This window comes from Dendrobates tinctorius, unplaced genomic scaffold, assembly GCF_039654945.1.
Source record: "Dendrobates tinctorius isolate UK_male_01 unplaced genomic scaffold, ASM3965494v1 ptg000046l, whole genome shotgun sequence".
Taxonomy (NCBI): Eukaryota; Metazoa; Chordata; class Amphibia; order Anura; family Dendrobatidae; genus Dendrobates; species Dendrobates tinctorius.
Genome location: NW_027361714.1, coordinates 74,260,864 through 74,285,000, shown reverse-complemented (window position 1 = coordinate 74,285,000; position 24,137 = coordinate 74,260,864). Strand labels below are relative to the sequence as shown.

Here is a 24,137-nt window from a genome sequence, read left to right as displayed (position 1 = left end):
GATTTGTGATCTAATACGTATTGTTCTCTGCAATGATGGGTACTCTTTAAGCTATGATTTTTTTTATTTATTTATTTTTTTTTACATGGATTATTAACTTTCTAGAGGTTTTATTTTAAATGGACCCTGTCATTTTGTTCTTTCTACCCAAACCATGGGCAGCATTAATCAGAGCCTGACTACAGGATTGCAGACTGGTATTTGTCTCTGAAACACTCCCCCAGCCAGCTTCTCCCCTTTTATTATGATTATTATTAGAGCACCATTGATTCCATAGTGATGTACATAAGAGATTACTGCAATTTTATATTTGTATTTTGTATGTAAACCAACAATGACAGACTGGTACAGAAAGGAGAGGGTCCTGCCCTTGCCAGCTTACAGTCTAGACTCGGTGTTCCCCCAACTCCAGTCTTCAAGAGCCACTAACGGTTCATGTTTTCAGGATTTTCTTAGTATGGCCCAGGTGATAATTGCAGTACCTACATAGGCAATAATTTCATCACCTGGGAAATTCTAATGAAATCCTGAAAACATGACCTGTTGGTGGCTCTTGAGGACTGGAGTTGGGGAACACTGCAAAGGATTAGGGGCATGGTGGCAGTAAGCTGGGGGCAGGGGTTGTGGCAGCTTCAGTGGTGTTTTGGAGCGTTATTGCAGGTAAGCTTTCTTGAAGAGATGCTGTTTCAGGTTCCATCTGAAAGTCCTGAATGTGGTGGATAATATTGGGGCACCCAGAGGATAGGGGATACTTGGAGGCTAAGAACTCCAAAATATTTTTGAGTTGGACGTAGCAGGAAGGTGGTAAGCGTTTGGATGTGCAATTTGACGGACAAGGTAAAGTCGATGGTTACTCCGAGGTAGCAGACCTCCGGTACAGGGGATCTATTGTGATAGATCAGTTGGGTAGGGGATGAAGTAAAGATGAAGAGTTTTGTCCACATTGAGTTTTAGGAAGCATAAAAAGGAGGATATGTCCGATACACACTCTGGGATTCTGCACAACAGAAAGGGGACATCTGGGCCATTACCGCTCTAATTAATTGACAGGGCTGTCCCTTTGTACCCACATAGAGACCTGTCAATCATCCTGAGTACTGCAGGCTTTTCCAACTGTTTTCTGTGAAACCCCAGAGCGTTTTAGAGAGGGACATATAACTGGCTGCAGTCGTGCAACCAGTTGCTACAATTCATGCTACCTGTGGCTTGGGAAGAAAACCGGTTCCCGTTACAGAAATTCCAGAGTACAGTGTCTATAAATGTTAATAATGGTTTGATAAGAGAAACTGATATCCAAAAACGAATGGTTCATAAACCTACCTATAATAGCATTGCATGAAACACTAGTAGTTGTACCGAAATGGTGGAAACCAAGATGATCCACTTTGAGTAAATTTATGAGTGAAGAGTAAGCATCTCCATAATAAGTGTTCCCAACTGATTTACATAACCTATACTTATGCACCCAGCTGAGACCTGTAGTCATGAGCACATTTAATGTTCATGAGACTGTAGCATAGCGTATAGGAACATTGCTGTTTCCTGCTAGAGTCTCTCTTCTGTCATTCTCTAGGAATGTAGAGCTGACTTTTTTTTTTTTTTTGATCTTTACTGTACTTTTAAAGGCATTATCCATATCAGAATAAAAAGTCTGCAGTTACTCTGTGACTGCAGACTGCCAAATTCTGACAGTGTGCGATGTGAACACTGTCATGATTTCCCTACATTCCCCATGCGGATTGGAGGTCACATGACTGCATTAGTGTGATTCGCATACTGGCAGTTGTATGCCAACTAGACTCCACATTTGAGAGAAACTCTGGAGTCTGAGGTTAAGTGCCCATATTGCAGAAATGCTGAGGAAATGTCCGCAGCATTTCCGCAACTCCCTGCCACAGGTAAAACGCATTCGGAATTCGCATGAGTTTTCCCGCAATACACAAGCGTTTTTAGCTTGCAGAATGCTGGCGCTTTCCAAGCGACTTGAAGCATTGCTTGGAAAAGTGATTGGCAGGTTGGTCACACTTGTCAAGCATAGTGCTTGACAAGTGTGACCAACTTTTTACTATTGAGGCCGCCTATGCAGCATCAGTAGTAAAAGATAGGATGTTTAAAAATAATAAAAAATAAATATGGTTATTCTTCCCTTCTGACGGCCCCCTGATCTACCCATTGGCGCTCCTGGTACGTTCAGTTCCCTGTGATGCTTTGCGCGAAGGACCTTTGTGACGTCACGCTCGCGAGACCGTGACGTAATCTTAGGTGATTTGCGCAATGCATCCCTGGGAACAGCAGTTGCTGGCAGCGTGGTGAGAGGCAGGAGAGCTCCGGGGGCCACCGGAGGGTGAGTATATCACTATTTTTTATTTTAATTCTATTTTTAATAGGATTATGGTACCCAGGGCCTGGAGGAGTCTCCTCTCCTCGAGATCCTGGGTACTATCTACACATGAAGAGCTCACTTTACGAGTGGTGGTTTCAATGCAATCCTATGGTGGCGGAATCGCCGCGATTCCACAAAATTAATGGACATGCTGTGGATTTTTCCACTATGCGATTCCTCAGCGGAAAAATCCGCAGCATTGCACAGCAATTGCGGAATCCCATAGGATTGCATGGGGATGCGCTTTGTTAGCGTTTTTTTAAGCGTTTCCGCTGCGGCAAAAAAAGCAGAGGAAACGCTTAAAAAACAGAACGTGGGTACACAGCCTTACTGATACATGACCACAAGTGTGTAATTCATGTACTTGCAGTCACGTGATGGCCCACTTACTGAAGAGAATTGTCAGTGTGCTTGTGATTCTGCTGTCACACAGTGTCTGCATTCTTTTGATTTCATCCTGAAGGACCCCGTTAATGAATCTTTTGCAGACCCAGGTCATTGCTTTTATTCTTGTAAGGCCTTATTGCGTGTAAGACCAGCTCTCTTGCTCTTGACCTTGTATTAGATTTGTGTGACTGGAGTTTGCAGAATACACAAAAGTTACTTTACCCCAGTATTTACTAAGCATGTTTTTATTGATGTCTTCTAAAATATTTCTTCTCATCAGGTGGCAATGTCGTCATTCTCAATACCTGGGGAGATGAAGCTGGACCACATGTGCAAGCGCTCCACTTCAGTTTTGCTTTAGGGGCTCTGTTAGCACCAATATTGGCAAAGTTGATCCCAGAAATTCTGCCACTTGATAAGCTTCGTCTCACAGAATTGCCGCAGCTGAAGGATATCAACCAAACATCCCAGGAACTGCTAGATCTGCGTTGGGGAATAAAAAAATCCATGTTATCCTATATTGTTATTGCAACTTATATTTTGCTGGTTTCTTTATTTTTATTTATCTTGTACAGCAAGACCCAATCAAACCAGTCCACCATCAAGAGCACAGAAGAGAAACTACGGACAGCCAAATACCACAATGCCCTCATATTTCTTCTTGTCTTGTTTTTTTTCTCCTATGTTGGTGCAGAAGTTGCCTATGGTTCCTATATTTTTACTTATGCCATCACTACAGCAGAAATGGATCATGATAAAGCAGCTGGACTGAATTCAATATTTTGGGGTGTGTTTGCTGCAGTTCGAGGTTTGGCCATCTGTTTTGCGACTTGTTTGTATCCTGGCACCATGCTGCTGCTTAGTGTGATTGGTTGTGTGGTGTCATCTTTGTTTTTACTTCTTTTTCATACCCACCCCATTGTTCTTTGGGTTGGTAGTGCACTCTATGGTGGCTCTATGGCTACCACATTTCCTAGTGGCTTTTCTTGGGCTCAACAGTACACAACCATCGGAGGAAAGTCAGCCTCCCTGTTTGTCGTCGGGGCAGCCCTTGGTGAAATGGCTATTCCTGCTTCTGTAGGTTATCTTCAGGGATTGTTTCCTGCCCACCCAGTACTGATGTACACAATCTTGACGGCTTCTGTGCTGACTGCAGTTCTATTTCCAGTTATGTACAAAGTCGCCACTTGTCCCAAAGACCAGACTCGTTGGGATGGAGTTGAAAGCGAGGACCGGAGGGCATTACTTTCAGGTTCTGGAATAGATGAGGAGGAAGAGGATGCTCAGCAATGGAATGAAGCAGACTTTGAATCTATTGAGATGAATGATCGGAGTAAAAATGCCAACACTGTGATACAAGAGAGCACATCAGAAGTGACTTCAACTTCACATGTCAGTAGTGAGTTGGTAGCAAAAAATGGGACTGCAAAAGATGTGATTGGTAATAGATCTCCCTCCAAAAATCTCAATACTGACAGAGAAAAAAATGACTAAAACATGTTGCTGAAATTTCCTTCAGTTATTGGCTGAAATGATCTTCCTTGTAGGATGCATTGATAAGTTCTTAAAGAAAATAAAAGCGCCGTCCAGTAATGGGATAATTAATCATCTCACTTAGAAGAAGGGTTAAAATCAAGGGTGTTTGCCTGTTTTCATAAGGTTCAATTACTAGGGGCTGAGTTGTCCGTGTGTCTGAAAAGCCCTTGAATTATCTTATTGCACTTACATGGTACTATGTTTCTAGTGGTAATATTGTACTGTGAGGACGTGAGCAGGGGAAAATACGAGGTACCATTTAGCTCTCTAGGCTTATGGAGAGATGAGCTGGCCAAATTTTCAAGTGCATTGCTGTTGAGGCCTCCTTCATCAACACTTTTTTTTTTTTTTTTTTTTTTTTTATAACAAGGATTATTGGTGGCTTTAACACATGCACTTTTAAAGGCCAAATGGAGAAGCCTATAAGAAATGCATCTATTTTTTACACAAAATAGACATGCACCAAACCAAAATACTGTTGTCAGAAGAAAGGTGGCTTAATCCTTCTCCTTTGTTAGTCTGGTTTAACACCCAGTAAAGGGAAGCCGATAACTGCAGAGATGCTTCACGTGAGTGGTTTATAATCTGACTTTTGGCTTGACCAATGTAATAGTAGATGCCACACAAGTTAGTGCCCATGGACACACATTTATATACATTGTGGATTGTGTTTTGTTTTTTTTCTAAAATGTGCAAGGTTTCCAGAGAATATTTAATTTCTTTTTCGGTCCTAATTTTGAAGAGGTTTTTTTTTTTTTTTTTTTTTTTTTAAAAAAAAAAAGCTTGTGTGGTAAGAAAATTAACTTGAGGAGGAATGAGTTTGAGGACAAAGCATCTTTTATTAGGGTAAAACAAGAAACATGGTCATTGCATCAATGCCAGTAACTTGACGTGGGCATTTTTCCTTTCGGTTTACATTAATTGCTCTCTAGAGTTATGTTTCAAGAGGTTGTGTTTGGACTTTGGATTTCCATAGGGCTAAGATATGAGTTCTGTGGCAATTGGGCTGTGACAAAAAGAGAATGCAAAATTTAAATTAGATTTTAACTATGGGTTTCATAGTCGCAGCCCTCTGATGGCTGTAACCCAGACATCCAGTGTATTCAGGAGCGGCGCTCGCCACACTCCATTGATTGACATCTCTGTGTGCATAGTAAAAGAACCTAAGCTGTCAATCACCTGAATGTGCCAGCCTGCTAAGTTGCAGTATGCTGAAACAATTAACTATAAGTCTGCAAACCTACAGCATAGATGCAGATAACGGGCACCAAGCAGAAATCAGTGTGCCTTTTACTAGTCCAGGATACTGTCACATATTAAATGTGATGACAGATTCATTTTAATTCTTAAACGGAATCTGTTACGGTGTCAGAATAACATAATGTACAGACACACTCCTTGAGTCCAGGAATGTGTCACTTATTGGGCTGCTTGCTGTAATTTTGAAAGCCACTATTTTATCAACAGGAACTGATCACTGGAAGACTAGTAACCCTGCAACAATGTAGTCCAACCATGCCCCCACCACTGATTGGCAGCTGTCTGTGTGCACTCTCTATAGGCAGAAAGCTGCCAATCAGTGGTCTGTGTGGGGTTATGCAGAGCTCAGCACCCACAGAATTGATAGATCTGAGGCAGATAAAATGGGGATTTTATCGAAACTGCAGTAACTAGTAAAGTAAGTGAAACATAGCTAGAAATTGCTTGTGTGCCCTTCCTTCATGCTGCTGTCTGATGGGCTAGAACAAACCTGCTGACAGATTCCCTTTTGAAGCATAGTAAGGCTACACTATTCTACTGCACAGAATAAAAATATCTCTAAATGCTTGTAAGTCAGTCACTCCTACAAAATTCTTTTCAGAGGTTCCTCCAAGCTGAGGAGGATGAGAATGGCTGCCCTAGACGACTATAACTGGACCTTTTTTTTCTTTACTGTAATTCTGTTATTGGCAATGGGTTTTATTTAACTGTGAATTTGAATTAATGGTTTATTTTTAAAAATGACTTTATCTAATATGTGACACTCACTTCTACATGTACATGGACCAGACTATTAGAAAAGAATTATGCAGCCGTGAGTTACGTAATATATTAAGGCACTTGCTGCATATTCTTTCTGGTGCAAGTACATCAGGAAATTACTATTGTTTTGTGGTTTAGAAACCTATTTCACTTTCTTCCTCTAAATACCAATAGTTTTGTTTTTCATTTTTTTCCCTTCGTAATAAAACATATACTGTTGTTTGAAGGGAGTTGTGCCTTTGGACTTATGTATTACCTTATCACACCAAATACTTATAAAGTTATTAAACAAGTTTACAGCAGGCCAGACCTTATAAAGCAGATTTGTCAACATTCAAGCTACATAGATCTTAGACCAGATGAGACTGGTGTCCTTACTTTGAAAATGTTAAAAAAAAAAAAAAAAAAAAAAAAAAAGGATAAAAAGGTGGATTAACTATACTTCTGTGGTTTCCTGATGGAGTCATAGTACTCCAAAACACGTTGAATAAAGCCACTTTTTCATCTGAATATCCATTTGAACTTCTTTCTTTCAAGCAGCGTGGAGTTAATCCACCTTTTTATCCCATTTTTTTTACTCTGGCTGGTCACAAGGAGACCGGTGGATCAGCAGCAGCTAATATTTCTATGAGCCTGTGTTTGGGCTCTATCTGGTAAGTAAAATCTGATTAGAGGTATCGCTTAATAGCCAGATAAGACCCTATTGCACTTTTACTTTCCTTCCAGCTTTTTGATTACTTTGAAAATGTGTCAGATTCTCAGTTAAATCGGCAAATTAAAGGCTTTCAGCTCGAGCAGGACTTTCTAATATAGCCATTTTTTTGCATGGATTATTAAAGTATGTACATCTGCCTCATCAGGTCAAAGACTTATTTACTAATATAAGCCATTTGCATTGGTGACAGATTCTCTTTTAAAGTCCTTTCACATAAGCCAGCAATCAGCGCTTTTAGGCTGCGTTCACACGTCGCGGTTTTTTCGTGGTTTCGCAGTGGTTTTTACCGTGCGATTTTTGCCGCGAAAAAACAGCATCCCATGCAATCCTATGGGATTCCGCAATGCTGTGCTAATGCTGCTGATTTTCTCACGGCGGAATCGCATAGCGAAAAAATCCGCAGCATGCTCATTATTTTTGCGGAATTGCGGCGATTCGGCCCACATAGGAATGCATTGTTCTGCTTACTTTCCGCATGTGGCTGTGCCCACCATGCGTAAAGTAAGCAGAGCATTTGCGGATGGTACCCACGGTCCGGAGGAGAAGAGACTGTCCTCCGGGCTCTGGGTATCATATCCCTGTAAAAAATAGAATTAAAATAAAAAAATCAGGTTATATTCACCTTCTGATGTCCCGCGCAGCGTCCCCAGGCTTCAGCGCTACACGCGGCAGCTCCGGTTCCCAGTAATGCATTGTGATGACCTTTGCTGGCATCGCGTCTCGCGATACTGTAGCGAGACCGCGACGTTATCAAAGGTCATTGCCGCAATGCATCACTGGGAACGGGACCTACCGGAGCATCGCGGAGGCCTGGGGACGCTGCGCGGGACGTGAATATAACACGATTTTTTATTTTTAACAGTAGATCTTTTTTACTACAGATGCTGCATAGGCAGCCTCAATAGTAAAAAGTTGGTCACACTCGTCAAACACTGTTTAACGAGTGTGACCAATCTGTCAATCAGTTCTCCAAGCGATGCTACAGATCGCTTGGAAAACGCTAGTATTCTGCAAGCTAATTACGCTTGCAAATCGCTAGATTTTCCGCGGGAATTTAAAATGCGATTTTCCCACAGAATGGAATTCCCGGAATTCTCGCGATAACTTCCGCGGGAATTCTGCTACGTGTGAACTTAGCCTTAAGCATGCCTCCATTCATCTGACGAACAAACTGATGGTATCATTTATGGCTGCATTAATATAATTGTCATTGGCAGCACATCACTCTGTGGAAACAGGGCATGTTCTGCCAGCAGCTGTTTTTGAAAAGTGCGGCATAAAAATGCATCAGGCACACATCATGTGAGCATGGCTTTAATATTGCACTACTGGCAATTAGCTTAAAGAGGCACTATGCAGAATATTCACTCTTATTTTTGAGTCCCTTAGTACACTGTCAGACGGCCGTATAAATCGGACTGAGATCGGACGATGCATGGACCGACTGGAGGTTCGCCCGGGCGTGACTGCTTCATACATTTCTGCTCTGTTTCGGGAGAGCCGCTGGCCAGTCCATGCATTGCACTCCAATCTCCATCCAATTTACATGGCCGTCTGACTATGCCCTTAGTGATGGCTATAATGAGCATAGTGCATATAGAGATTAATGTACTGATTGCTATTGTCTGCTCCCAGCGCGTTTCTAGTCGTCTGCTGCAAGTAAGCGCCAATGTGTGTAGCCTGATAAGTCTTCTCTGTGGACTGGACGTTGCGTTTTCAATGCTATGAGTATCGATTTCTGTCTCATAGGTTCATATTGAGAAGTTAACTTCTAGATCATGCAGGAGACTGTGTGATCCGACTAGTCACACTGGCAATCAGGTGGTGCAGAAACGGCTAGATTAGTGCATGCACTGTGCACGTAACTGTGCATAAGGGGCTAGAACATTAATTTAATATAGCACGCCAGTGATTTTTTTTTTTTCAAGTGAATCTAATGTTACTTAAGTGCATTTCTAGGATCCATCACACATTGTGATCAAGTTACTTTTTTTTTCTTTTGAAAAAAAATGTATAGCAGGAAAAAAAAAACTTTTGACTAGAATATGTAAATGCACCCTTAAGAACTGTTCTTTTGAAATATTGGCTTGTATACATTAAAATAAAAAATGGTTATTTGAAGTTGTCTTGTGTTTTTGAAAATGATTTATTAAAAATGCCGAAGTTTTGTGTACGTGAGTAAAATAAGAGTTCTGCATCCTGCTTTTTATGCAATTTTAATGGGCTGAATTGGTTTGTTGTCTCAGTTGCAGGTGTTTCTAGAGTCAAAATACACTTATTTACTGTATGTATGTAATTTGTAAGGAGTTATTGTTGGTGTTCTTCCATTACTATTGATAACTGAATCCACAATTTGGAAAAGTAACCTACAAAATTTCTAGCAAATCTGGGTAAAATTTGGCTTATTTTTACCTTGCACAGGCAGCATTGTTAATTGTAGTTTCATTTTTGTGCCTTTCTGTGTGTTATAAAATATATTTCATATTAGAAAATGTTTCTATTAGATGTGATTTTTGTGTCTATTTCTCTGATTAAAGTAGCATTTGAGGTTTTCTTTTCATTCAGTCAGTAGTTCTCCGATACATGTAATCCGGCTACTAGTGCACTATTTATATAGTATAATACATTTGCGCTGGTTACAGGTACTGTTAGTGTTAGTGTTAATTTCAATATTGTACTAAAACTTAATGGGTAGCAAAACATGAAGGTCAGACATAAAAAAGGGGGGTATTTTACCTTAGGATGTATTGTCAGAAGTCCTGGTTAGTAAGGTGCCTGCGTGCATGGTATGAACAAATGCAATAGTAGGTTCAAATGAGAAGGTTCCCACACCGTGGTTGCTGGTAGCTAATAGATGAATGAAGTTGAAAAAGTTCTCACAAATTGCAGTAAGCGCTGTCCCGGGCCGGTTACAGGTACTTAATTACAGCGTCTGACGGTACTCGTGAGGGCACGTATAAACCTCAAGGACCTGCGTGACGTCTTCAGTCACGTGACACTTAGCGGTCATGTGATGCATGCTTCTTAGTACAGAGAGCGATTTAGGACCAGTTCTTACGTGTTTCGGAAAATGGCGTTTTCCTCCAGTGTCCTCGAGGTTTACACATGCCCTCACAATAGTTGGTGGGAATTTGGGTCCATTCCTCCTGACAAAACTGGTGTAACTGATCCAGCTTTGTAGGTCGCCTTGCTCTCACCTGCCTTTTCAGCTTTACCCATAAATCTTCAATAGGAGTGAGATCAGGGCTTTGGGATGGCCACTCCAAAACATTGACTTTGTTATCCTTAAGCTACTTTGTTACTATTTTGGCAGTATCGATGTAATCAGGGCCGGTTTCAGACTGATTGGTGCCCTAGACAAAATTCAAAGTGGTGCCCCCCATGTCCATATAAAACACGCACATGTTACACCGATATCTGTGTCACCAGTGGTTTCAATGAGTGTGCCATCCGTGTTTTTCCGGTATGGATAATGGAAATGATATTACAAAGCTTCTCATATACTTTCCATGTTAAACACGGATGGTACATGTACAGCACACGGATGGCATGTTTACACGGACCCATAGACTTGTATTGGTCCTTGTCATCTGTGCTGCTAGGAAAACACGGGCATGAGTGCAGCACCGTAGATCAAATAGGGTACACGTGGCATCTGTGAAAAACATGATAGATCATGGGAAAGGGGCCATACAGTCACGTAATAGAAAACAGCAGAATTGCCATCTTTTTCTACATCTTACCTCACGAACAGCAGAATAAAAAGCGATTTAAAAAAAAAAAGTCCTCCATGTCCCCCAACCTTCTCTGCTAAATCCCCTCTGGCTCCGTGGCCAATGGTTAGGGGTCCCTGATGCTTATTATTCACTGTCATGCCGCTCTCACCGCATTCCCCAGGGTCTGGGTCTCTGCGCCCGACGTCACCACTTCCAGTGCCACGGCCGCTTCGGGGATCCCGTCGGATGCGCATGCGCACCTCTCACTTGTTCCTGTGGCTGCACAGCTCTGCCTAGCGCGCATCTCTCTGCACTCACTGACTGCAGCCACGCCATCTCCGACGTCTCTATGGTCCTGGAGGACCTGACCCGGAAGTCCCAGCGCTCATGCCCTATATCAGGCTGCCTCTTCCTTTGGGAGGCACCTGATTAATGTTGTGCATCCTTGCTAGGCCTGCTTGGTTCCTGCTTGGTAGCTCTCCGTATTCAGGTCTCTTGCCTTGTGCTCTGCCGTACTTCTTAGCACATGCTCTGCTTCCTCCCTGTGCCGCCATGCTTCCCAGCAGGAAGGGGACGGCGGAAAAAGTTTTAATTTCAGAAATGTATAAAATTCTCTGTTCCCCTCGAAATGGTTGTCAACCAAAACACCCCTACATGAGCAGATGGGAATCTATTCTGGGAAAGGAACTCTCACCCCAAAAGTGGAATATTATTTGGGAAACGGTGGCTAAATCATCTGTGTACCCTCTATAAAGAGAATCAAAAAAATATATTAATGTATTGGTATCACACTCCTGATCTTCTGAATAGACTGAACCCTGAGATTCCAAATGTGTGTTGGTGCTGCGGCCTAGATGTAATATAATAAAAATAATCTTTATTTTTATGAAGCGCCAACATATTCCGCAGCGCTTTACAGTTTGCACACATTATCAAAAGTGGGTACACTGTATCATATCTTCTGGAAGTGTCCTGAGATTCAGAATTTTTGGAGGGAAGTAGGCTCACTAATTTCCAAGGTGCTTTCTGCTGAAGTTGGACTCGATCCGACTATATACCTGCTAAACCTTACCCCTGGAGGGACGGGGAGCTGTTGCTTCATATTCTTACTGCTGCTAGGTGTTTTATTGCTCTTAATTGGAGACAGGTTTCTCCGCCGCCTCTTCCCCATTTACTCCACAGAATTAATGACATTAGACAGATGGCAGTGGCATACAATAATAGCAGACCACGCAGCTGCTATGGGACCCGGACAAGTGAGGGGGCTCGGATGGGTGTGGGGGCCCGTGACGGCCACTGCGGTTTGGCAGCTGTGCTGTGCTGACACAGTACTATCGCCTTTAATTAAATGTAAGCGCCGGCCGCTGTATACCCCCTTGAAGCTCCCCTTTTCTTGTTTCCTGGTCAGCAGTTGGCTGAAGTCTCTGGCTGGATTTGCATAAGACTGCCACGCCTCCTGGCAGCCAGAGAGCAGCACACGTGCATTGCAGAAAGCAGAAAACATTCATGAGCCTCACTCAGGGAGAGGGTGGACACACACAAGACGGTGAGCCCGGCTGGGGGTGGATTTTTTTTGTTAAATGTGTCCCCTCACTGTGCTGGCAGCCTGGCACTTTGGACCTTAGGGAGGGGGGCCCGTCTGCACGCACTGTGGAGGGGGCCCTGCATGCACTGCAGGAGTGCGTGTGGATTCCTCTGTGCTTCTGTGGCTGGGCCTCTCCTGACATACTCTGTGCTGCAGTGGCTTCCTCTACTGGCATCCCTTGTGCTGCTGTGGCTGGCTCTCCTAACATCCTCTGTGCTTTTATGTCCGGCTCTCCTAATATCCTTTGTTTTGCTGTGGCTAGCTCTACTGACATTCTCTGTGCTTTTGTGGCAGGCTCTCAAGACATCCTCTGTGCTTCTGTGGCCGGGCCTCTCCTGAAATCCTTTGTGCTGCTGTGGCAGGCTCTCCTGACATCCTCTGTGATGCTTTGGTAGGCTCTCCTGACATCCTCTGTGCTGCTGTGGATGGCTCTCCTGACATCCTCTGTGCTGCTGTGGTTGTCTCTCCTGAGATCCTCTGTGCTGCTGTGGCTGTCTCTCCTGACATCCTCTGTGCTTTTATCTCTGGCTTTCCTGACAGCCTCCGTTCTGCTGCGGCTGGCTCTCCTGACATCCTTTGTTCTGCTGTGGCTAGCTCTCCTGACATCCTCTGTGCTGCTGTGGCTGGCTCTCCTGACATCCTCTGTGCTGCTGTGGATGGCTCTCCTGATATCTTGTATGCTGCTGTGGCTGGCTCTCGACATCCTCTGTGCCTTTGTAGCTGGCTTTCCTGACATCCTCCATTCTGCTCTGGCAGGCTCCCAAGACATCCTCTGTGCTTTTGTGGCTGGCTCTCCTGACACCCTTTGTTCTGCTGTGGCTAGCTCTCCTGATATCCTCTGTGCTTCTGTGGCTGGGCCTCTCTTGACGTCATCTGTGCTGCTGTGGCTGGCTCTCCTGACATCCTCTGTGCTGCTGTGGATAGCTCTCATGATATCCTGTATGCCGCTGTGGCTGGCTCTCCTGACATCCTCTGTGCTGCTGTGGCTGGCTCTCCTGAGATCCTCTGTACTGCTGTGGTTGTCTCTCCTTTGATCCTCTGTGCTGCTGTGGCTGTCTCTCCTGACATCCTCTGTGCTGCTGTGGCTGTCTCTCCTGACATCCTCTGTGCTGCTGTGGCTGTCTCTCCTGACATCTTTTTTTTCTGCTGTAGCTAGCTCTCCTGACATCCTCTGTGCTTTTGTGGCTGACTCTCCTGACCTCTTTTTTTCTGCTGTAGCTAGCTCTCCTGACATCCTCTGTGCTGCTGTGGCTGGCTCTCCTGACATCCTCTGTGCTGCTGTGGATGGCTCTCCTGATATCTTGTATGCTGCTGTGGCTGGCTCTCGACATCCTCTGTGCCTTTGTAGCTGGCTTTCCTGACATCCTCCATTCTGCTCTGGCAGGCTCCCAAGACATCCTCTGTGCTTTTGTGGCTGGCTCTCCTGACACCCTTTGTTCTGCTGTGGCTAGCTCTCCTGATATCCTCTGTGCTTCTGTGGCTGGGCCTCTCTTGACGTCATCTGTGCTGCTGTGGCTGGCTCTCCTGACATCCTCTGTGCTGCTGTGGATAGCTCTCATGATATCCTGTATGCCGCTGTGGCTGGCTCTTCTGACATCCTCTGTGCTGCTGTGGCTGGCTCTCCTGAGATCCTCTGTACTGCTGTGGTTGTCTCTCCTTTGATCCTCTGTGCTGCTGTGGCTGTCTCTCCTGACATCCTCTGTGCTGCTGTGGCTGTCTCTCCTGACATCCTCTGTGCTGCTGTGGCTGTCTCTCCTGACATCTTTTTTTTCTGCTGTAGCTAGCTCTCCTGACATCCTCTGTGCTTTTGTGGCTGACTCTCCTGACCTCTTTTTTTCTGCTGTAGCTAGCTCTCCTGACATCCTCTGTGCTGCTGTGGCTGGCTCTCCTGACATCCTCTGTGCTCCTGTGGATGGCTCTCCTGATATCCTGTATGCTGCTGTGGCTGACTCTCCTGACATCCTCTGTGCTGTTGTGGCTGGATGTTTGACCTATAACATGCATGCCTGGAGTTAAGAGCACCGGTTGATTTTTTTTTTTTTTTTTTTTTTTTTTAGGGGGGGGGGGCATTCAGACTTTTGCTATGGGTGCCCCATGATTTCTATGTACGCCCCAGACAGATGGAGTATTTGACAGTGATGCTTAATGCAAGGGTGGAGTATTTTGACTCGGTCTGGGCTCCTTGGAGATAGAATCAATTTTCGATCATTGTCCACCCCTCCTTCGGGTGCTTGTTTTCCCCCTTCCTTTCCCTTCCTTCACCTCCTCATGGTGCGTTTCTTGTCTTTTTGTATGTTTATATTAAGGTTACAGGAAAGATGTATATCTTTGTACCGTGTTAGCCAGTAGATAGAAGAATATTTAGAATTAAGAGTCCTCAGTGGTTGATACCTTTTAATGGCTAACTGAAAAGATGGTAACAGATTGCAAGCTTTCGAGACTACTCAGGTCTCTTCATCAGGCATTGACTATATTAAGATTACATTTTTGCAGATAACGTTTTTGACAAACTGCCTTAGTTTCTATTTTCGGTGTGTTGGAAGAGGTATTGATTGTCTTCCAACTTTCTCTGTTTATGATTGTAAAAGATGGTTGTGATTGTTCTATATCTGTTAATAACATCTGTTATTAATAAAAGTTTAGAGTGAAAAAAAAATACATCCACAGGTGTATAGGTACTGTCACACTTAGCGATGTACCAGCGATATGATGCGGTCAGGATCGCTGGTACATCGCTAAGTGGTCGCTAGTGAGCTGCCACACAGGCAGATCTCACTAGCGACATCGCTGGGGACAGGGGTCGCAACTTACCTGTCACACCAGGCGATCCTGACGTCCTCCCGCCCGGCTCCACGCGTCGCTCCACAGGAAGCTGACGACGAGAAACGGTCCAGGACGTTCTCGCGCGATCAGCGATAACCAGCGGGGGAGCCGGTCGGAGGTAAGTATCAGACACAGCGATATCGCTAGCAATATCGCTATAACGTCACAAGTTATAGCGATATTGCTAGCGATATCGCTTAGTGTGACATGCCCTTATCTCTAACTCAGATGTTGCAAAAAAACCTATTAGAAGCTTCCAAACACACGACATCATATGGGCAGGCCAGGATTGTTTAAAGGTATAGTAATCTTTAGCATATGTAAACTTTTGACTTAGCCTTAAAACATTATCTCTCTCTCATTCTGGCATTAATAATTATGGTAACACTAATTGACCTAAAAAGGGAAAGGTTTATTCTGATTTCATGTCAGATATTGAGAAAAACATGCATGTGAGTCTTTTTATATAGTGTATGTACACTTTTGGTTTCAATTGTGTATGTGGGTATGTGTGTGTGTGTCTCAAAAAAATAAAGAGAACACTTAATCAACAGAATATAACTCCAAGTAAATCAAACTCATGTGAAATGAAACTGTCCACTTTGGAAGCAACACTGATTGACAATCAATTTCACATGCTGTTGTGGAAATGGAATAGACAACAGATGGAAATTATTGGCAATTATCAAGACACCCTCAATAAAGGAGTTGATCTGCAGGTGAGGACCACAGACCACATCTCAGTACCAATGCTTTCTGGCTGATGTTTTGGTCATTTTTGAATGTTGGTTGTGCTTTCACACTCGTGGTAGCATGAGACGGACTCTACTGTAAGAGAATGGTCAGCCATAATATACTGAGCGGCCATGATGAGCCAGGCAGCCATCTTGTCAAAAGTTAGAGAAGATTCAACTTTTACAAAAGAACTCATAAGATGTACTTTGAAATGGAGGATGTAGAATCAGATCATGTCTGCTAACAACCTGGCAGGCTTGCAGAAAGGAAAATTAGATCAGTAGGGGAATAAGGTTACCAAATATATGGTCAATGTGTGTATATGTGATAGTTTTGGTAGAAAGAACAGAATCATTAAAATGTCAAATGCATGAATTTATGGATCAAGCCTGGAAGAAGTAATAAGATTAAGGACAATAGCCATAGATACCAATGACTTATGGGTTTTAGTGTTGCTTGGAGAAACATTAATGTCTTCATATTATGTAATTATATTCTCTGTTCTAGACCACCTTTCTCTAGAATTACCATGTAAACACCTTAGAATTATCATGTAAATGCCTTCTGCAGCAAGATGCGGCTTTCTTAGTTCTCATTATGTATAAGAAGCCCCTGTTACTGTTGCTTGTTGCCATTCCACCGCCATCATTCCACTGTGCCTCACCATGGCCAGGGCACAGAGCCTTTTCATCGCCAGACTTCACAGCGAATCTCTGCCCTTCTGAATTCCTGTTTTTGCCCGCATATTTCAACTTCTCTGTCCGTTCTGTTCTGCCGTGTATCTCTGAATAAACTTCGACCTCAGCTTTATCAAGAAGAATTGTCTGCAATTTTGTCCAGCTCTTCCAGCTCTCTCAGTAAGAACTTTTTCTTACAAGTGGCAATTGCCAGCCAGGAGGAGCGGCTCCGGAAAGCTGCCTCCAGAAGAACCATTGGAAGAAGTTGCAGATGAGAGCTTTGAGGTTGAAAGAGTGAAGAAAAAATAAAAAAACTCGTATGGCCATACGTTAAACCGATCAAAGGAAGCCAGCCTGAAGGAGAACTTCTCGTGATCACTCCGAGACCGCCTGCCCGACTTTTTTTTATAAGAAAACTACAGAAGAAAAAAAAAGACTATAAAAAGATGAGCAACTAAGAAGAAGCTATGTACAAGGACGTGAGAACTTTTTTGTGCCGGGTAGCAAGAAGCTTTAAAAGGGCGTGGGGAGATGCTTGGCAAGCGTAACGAGTGAGGCTGGAATCACGGCTGCACCTCTTTTGATATTTCTGGTCAATCCAAAGCTGCAGTAGGTCTTCCATCTGAGAGAGGTGTGAGTATCTAACTCTGCTTAAATTGCATTTGTTGATACTAGAACAGAGTAAAATTCGTCCTTGTAGGCCACTGTAAATATGGAGTGGTTACGGAAACAGGCAGAGAAATATGCTGGCACACCCCAGCTGGAGGGGGTTAATGTGGAAACCACATGGTTAAATTGTATGCAATGGTTTACCAAATTGTATGCGTTGGTTTACCAAAGAGAACAGGGAATTAGATAGAAAGAATTGGCTAGGGAAGACTAGTAGCCGAATAGCAGCTTTGTGTAAGACAGTCATAACTTTTCTTTTGATCAGACTCTTGATAGGCAGCTTACACAACAATATGTTAACATGATCACCCGGGGAGGGGCAGCGTATAGGGAGAGATTAGAAAAGCTGAGTGAGATGCTGGAGCTAGCACGGAAGCACAGAGAGGAGGGGTGCGAGCAGCAGCAGCTGAGAGCTGTTATGTCACAGATGGACACTGCAGCTTCGAGACAGTGCTGATGTAAATACAGTTGTAGACTGGAGAAGAGAGTTGGGAGAATGGTGAAGTAGTACATAACAAGATATAGTGTCCCAACAGCTCCAATTTTTTTCAAATTTTTTTCCCGAAACGTTTCGTGCAGTCACAGACACAGTTGAGGAAAGATATATTGTCCCGACAGCTTCAGCACATGCAGACCCTAGGTTAAGTGTGATGCTGCTTCAACCCCGAGAAAAAAAATCCCTGGCCAAATGTCCCTGGTTCATCTTAAATTTGTAAAAAAAAATTTTGCCTAATTGGGAGGAAAGTAAAGGAGTGTTTTGTTAGGACGATGCAGTCCGAGGTGAAGGGTGATGAGTCCAATGTTTTTGCATACCATTCACCTCGGGGTGTATCTGCTGATTCGGGGAGGCCAGGAGTTCCAGGGGGGTATGCGCAGCTGCCGAGAATGGGCAGGTCCCGTTCGGCAGAGCCCCCACGGGATGCCATGATGGGTCCTCCCTTGTGTTACTTTTGTGGACATCTAGGACATGTTAGATGTTTTTGTCCCAACTTTGTGCCAGGGACTATACCCGGAGAACCCCAGGAGCCATTTAACCCCCAACGGCCCCTGGAGTTCTCTAGACCACCTTTCGGAGTTCGACCTCCGTATCCAGCAGTGAATGACCCTAGGCAGTATAAGCAGTATAATGGTCTTCAAATGGTTAACCAAGTCTCACAGGAACCTTCTGCTCCTGCTCCTTCCCTAATAGCTTTCACTCATCCATGCCCGGAGGTCCATGCTATTCAGTTAGGGGTCACTCCTCGTACCTGTGCTCCGCTGATTAGGGAGCTACAGAGACATGAGGACCGGACCCTTACTAAGGATCTCTTTGGGGCGGAGGTGGCAGCTGTTGGACAGAAGCCATGTCCAGATGAGGATGATGGATTTTTCGGGCTTCCCACGGCAGGTAACACTGATGGGGTGCTCCCCCTGTTCCCCTTACCCTCCGTGCCCCCCTTTCCCTGGGCAGGGACGGTGGACCTTATGTCAAGGTGTGAATAGAGGGGCTGCCGTGGGAGGACATCCTCATCGATGTAGGAGCCTCAGTTTCAGTAACAAGACACAAATTGCAGTCACCCCCTGGACTGCCTGAAACTACCATTTTGGTAGGACTTGAGGGCTCCTGTATTCAAGCAGTAAAAAGTCGTCCAGTAAACCTGAGATTTCAGGACACAGGGGGATTGAAGCAAAGGGATCTTCGATGCGCTTTTTGGGTAAACCCAGTTACGGTACACTATTTTGGGAACTGATGTTCTGGGAGCAATGGGAATTGTTGTTGATTTAACAAAGTCTTGTGGCGGAGCAAAAAAGCCACTATCTGTTCTGTAATTGTAGGTGTGGAGGAGGATGAGGGGAGTCACAAATTACCCATTGCTAGTTTTGGATTATGTACTGATGAAAATGTTGAAAATGCTGACAATGATGCTCTGAAAAATGAACTGAAGCAAAAGTTCCCTGAATTGTGGATCTCAAAGAAAACTGATTGTGGGTTAATGCAAACTCAGGTTAAAATTGATGGTGAAAAACTGCCACCTTTCCAGCGTCAGTACCGCATTCCTGAGGACGCAATCCCTTACATAAGGGTTGCAGTCAGTGAATTGGAAAAGCAAGGTGTTGTTGTGAAAGGTAATTCTCCATGTAACAGTACTATTCTACCTGTAAAAAAGGAAGATGGCAGTTTTCGAATGGTAGTAGACCTGAGACTTGTAAATAAGTACACTCCCTCAGCAGCACATCTCGTTGCATCTGTCCCTGAAGTTATGTCACAGCTGAGGAGTGATTGTAACGTGTTTTCTTGTTTATACACTGCAAATGGCTTTTTCTCAGTACCCCTAACACCTGAATCTGCCGTCCGCTTCACATTCACTTTTGAGAATGTGCAATACTTGTTCACGCGGTTGCCCATGGGATTTCACAGTTCTCCTGTGTATTTCCATCATGCATTGGCTCAAGTGTTAGAACCCCTTGGCTACGGAGACAAAGTCTTAAGCTGGAGTCACACATAGCGACTTACCAGCGATCCCGACAACGATATCAACGTGTCAGGATCGCTGGTAAGTCGCTATGTGATTGCTGGTGAGCTGTTACACAGACAGCTTCACCAGCGACGCCGAGCACGCGGCGTCGCTGTGTTCGTTAGTTACCAGAAAAAGCAAAAAGCAAAAAACACACAAATATCCTGAACTAAAAGGTAAAAAATAAACTGCAAATAATGCATAAAGGTAATAATAATAATAAGGGTGTTAGTTACCAGCGCGCTGATGCAGGGAGCTGGTAACTAGCGTACACATCGGGTATCCAAGGGACGTGCGTCCCTTACATACCCGATGTGTACGTTAGTTACCAGCTCCCTGCATCAGCACGCTGGTAACGTACACATCGGGTATCCAAGGGACACGCGTCCCTTGGATACCCGATGTGTACGTTAGTTACCAGCTGATCGCTGGTCTCCCGCCTGTCACACGCAGCGATGCGTGCTGGCCAGCGGGAGATCAGCAACGCAAGAAACTTCCAGAGGTTTCTTGCAGCGATCAGCGATACCGGCAGGGGGGCCGGTCGCTGATCGCTGTCACACACAGCGATCTCGCTGGTGAGATCGCTGTTGTGTCACAAAACTTGCTAGCGAGATCGCTATGTGTGACTGGGCCCTTACAGTATGTGGATGATTTATTGATTCAAATTGTCGATGAATGTGAACACAAAGAGACCCTTGAAAATGTTTGTCAGGCTTTACAAAATGCAGGACTCAAAATGAGTCTAGATAAAGTAAAACTGATGAAATCAGAGGTTAAATTTCTGGGTGTGTCTGTCTCAGCAGAAGGAAAGAAACCCATGCATGACAGGGTAAAAGCTATTCAAACTGTCCCCATACCAACTAATATTACTGAGTTCAGAAAATTTTTGGGTCTTATCAGTTTTTCCAGAGAATTTATTGAAGATTTCGCTTATCTGGCTAAACCACTGTATGATTTACTAAAATCTGTTGATGATGACTTTGCCCTTGTCAATATAGAGGGGGCAGCATACAGGCTTTTGAGGGATTGAAGCACGCCCTTACGGCAGCTGCTGCATTTGTTAACCCTGATCCTTCCCAACCGTTCTATATTTAGACACACACCGGTGATGTTTCTATTTCTTCTGTGCTCCTACAGAAATGGCCCAAAGAAAGCCCAGAAATGTCTAGTCAGTTGTATGCCCTAGGTTACTACTCTAGGTTGCTTACCCCCGTGGAAAAAGGATTCACTCTGTGCATGAAGCACCTACTGGGCGTGCACTGGGCTATGAATCAAGTGAGACATATAGTGGGATTTGCTCCCTTAATTTTACAAACCCCACATGTCACTTTAAAAACTTTGCTGAAAGGAAAAACTTCAGGTATTAATTCACAGAGAATGGCCCAATGAATCATTGATTTTGAGACTAGAGACTTACAAGTCGAAGTGGGTGAGAAATATCACTTAGCCCAGATGATGCAATATGCAGGAAAAAGTCACAATAGTCAAATTGAGCAGGCTAATGTCACTCCCTCCCCCTTCCGAGCAAACTTTCAAGAGGGAATCCCTTGTGCCTATATCGACGGAGCTCGATAATGGCATGAGGGGCATTACGTCACAGGCTTCGCTGTGTGGCTTCCAGCTAAGCCGCTGCTGCTGCAGTATAAACTCCCCGGTCAATTCTCTGCTCAAAGAGCTGAATTGGAAGCAGCTTTACAGCTCATTCTTGTGTGTACAGAGCCAATGAATATCTTCAGTGACAGCGCCTATGTTGTTTCCTCCCTCACACTGTATCTCAATGTATGGGCCCTGAGGGGGATGGTTGACTCACAGAATAAGCCTTTGCAACATGCAGACATTCTTAAACAAATTGAGCAGCAGGGCAAAGAATTCCCGAATTTATGGTCCTTCTGTAAAATTAAAGGGTACCAGAGGTTGATTCCTGACCCCACATCCTTGGCAATGCATATGTAGACCACGCAGCCAAGGAAGCTGCACTTGCAGGCGATGGCAAATATCTCCAAGAAGTCGTCGCTGCAGTCACTAAAAAACCCAGAGAGCTCCCCTTTCTTTCTCCTCTTCAAGATCCCGTAAAGGCACAGGAGAAGGATGGAGACTCATCCCTGTTCAATTCCCTTGAGTCCCTGCCCATTGAAGGGGACAGGCTAGGGCCTTACATCCCAACAACAATGATTAAGTCTTTACTCAAATTTCAAGCTAAAAAGGTTTTAAAATTGTTCATATCGATCAGTGTAGACTTCTTCATTATTTTACTGAGATTTCTGGTAATGACTGATACTCCACTCTTTTTTTTTTTTCTTTTTTTCTATTTTCCCCAGGTCCGCTGAAGATTTTCATGTTCGACTCTTGGGACCATGAACCTATCGGATGATCAGGAGATGTTTCACACTATACAGTGGGACTCTGATAGTGTGAGAGGGGGAAAAGATCAGGAAAATCCAGAAGCCAAAGAATGAGAAGAAAAAGACCAATAGACAATTAATGTGCAACTTATTTTTTTCGGGACTATTTGAATTAATTTTTTATTATGTGTTTGTGCTATTTTTAGGGACTTTTGCCTTACACGCACACACGTGCATAAAGTGCTGAATTACCTCAATATTCTTATTTTCAATAATTCACCCATGAATATTACAGTACTGTATGTTGTACTCTGGCTAGAGTACAAGAGGGGGACTTGTAAGAGAATGATCAGCCATAATATACTGAGCGGCCATGATGAGTCAGGCAGCCATCTTGTCAAAAGTTAGAGAAGATTCAACTTTTACAAAAGAACTCATAAGATGTACTTTGAAATGGAGGATGTAGAATCAGATCATGTCTGCTATCAACCTGGCAGGCTTGCAGAAAGGAAAATTAGATCAATAGGGGAATAAGGTTACCAAATATATGGTCAATGTGTGTATACGTGATAGTTTTGGTAGAAAGAACAGAATCATTAAAATGTCAAATGCATGAATTTATGGATCAAGCCTGGAAGAAGTGATAAGATTAAGGACAATAGCCATAGATACCAATGACTTATGGGTTTTAGTGTTGCTTGGAGAAACAATGTCTTCATACTATGTCATTATATTCTCTGTTCTAGACCACGTTTCTCTAGAATTACCATGTAAACGCCCTCTGCGGCAAGATGCGGCTTTCTTTGTTCTCATTATGTATAAGAAGCCCCTGTTACTGTTGATTGTTTCCATTACACCGCCATCATGCCACTGTGCCTCACCATGGCCAGGGCACAGAGCCTTTTCATCGCTAGACTTCACAGCGAATCTCTGCCTGTCTGAATTCCTGTTTTTGCCTGCATATTTCAACTTCTCTGATTTTCCGTTCTGTTCTGCCGTGTATCTTTGAATAAACTTTGACCTCAGCTTTATCAAGAAGAATTGTCTGCAATTTTGTCTGGCTCTTCTAGCTCTCTCAGTAAGAACTTTTTATTACACTACAACTTACACAAGTGGCTCAGGTAGTGCAGCTCATCCAGGATGGAACATCAATGCGAGCTGTGGCAAGACGATTTGCTGTGTCTGTCCACGTAGTGTCCAGAGGCTGGAGGCGCTACCAGGAGACAGGCCAGTATACAAGGAGACATGAAGGGGGCCGTAGGAGGGCAACAACCCAGCAGCAGGACCGCTACCTCAGCCTTTTTGCAGGGCTCTGGCAGTGCTCCTCCTGTTCCTCCTTGCACAATGACTTCCAGCAGGCCACAAATGTGCATGTGTCTGCACAAACAGTTGTAAACTGACTCCATGAGGATGGTCTGAGTGCCCGACATCCACAGATGGGGGTTGTGCTCACAGCCCAACACCGTGCAGGACGCTTGGCATTTGCCACAGAACATCAGGATTGGCAAATTCGCCACTGACGCCTTCTGCTCTCCACAGATGAGAGCAGGTTCACACTGAGCACATGTGACATGTGGAGCAAGTTCAGAAAAGAGCGACCAGAATGGTGACCGGTCTGCAAACCCTGTCTTATGAGGAAAGGTTGCAGGATTTGGGAATGTTTAGTTTGCAAAAGAGAAGACTGAGAGGAGACTTAATAGCTGTCTACAAATATCTAAAGGGCTGTCACATTGTAGAAGGATCAACTTTATTCTCATTTGCACAAGGAAAGACTAGAAGCAATGGGATGAAACTGAATGGGAGGAGACACAGATTAGATATTAGAAAAAACTTTTTGACAGAGTGATCAATGAGTGGAACAGGCTGCCACGAGAAGTGGTGAGTTCTCCTTCAATGGAAGTCTTCAAACAGAGGCTGGACAGACATCTGACTGGGATGATTTAGCGAATCCTGCTTTGAGCAGGGGGTTGGACCAGATGGCCCAGGAGGTCCCTTCCAACTCTACGATTCTATGATTCTATGATTCTATGCCGTAGAGAGCGATCTGCCTGC

The 24,137-nt window shown here is 44.0% G+C and overlaps 1 protein-coding gene and 1 long non-coding RNA gene across 2 annotated transcripts in view; both read left to right on the top strand.

The window, feature by feature from the left end:
• MFSD4B (major facilitator superfamily domain containing 4B) overlaps nt 1-9,168 on the top strand; it is a 56,656-nt gene extending 47,488 nt beyond the window's left edge. Inside the window, exon 4 of the mRNA XM_073576002.1 lies at nt 3,051-9,168. Within this exon, the coding sequence (XP_073432103.1) occupies nt 3,051-4,264 (1,214 nt within the window). The 3' untranslated portion in view covers nt 4,265-9,168. The remainder of the gene's footprint in view (nt 1-3,050) is intronic.
• A 1,000-nt stretch (nt 9,169-10,168) lies between these two features.
• On the top strand, nt 10,169-23,113 carry LOC141089531 (uncharacterized). The gene is made up of 2 exons (XR_012232316.1): nt 10,169-12,305; nt 22,062-23,113. It is a non-coding gene; the product is annotated as an uncharacterized lncRNA (long non-coding RNA).
• Nucleotides 23,114-24,137: the final 1,024 nt, after the last annotated feature.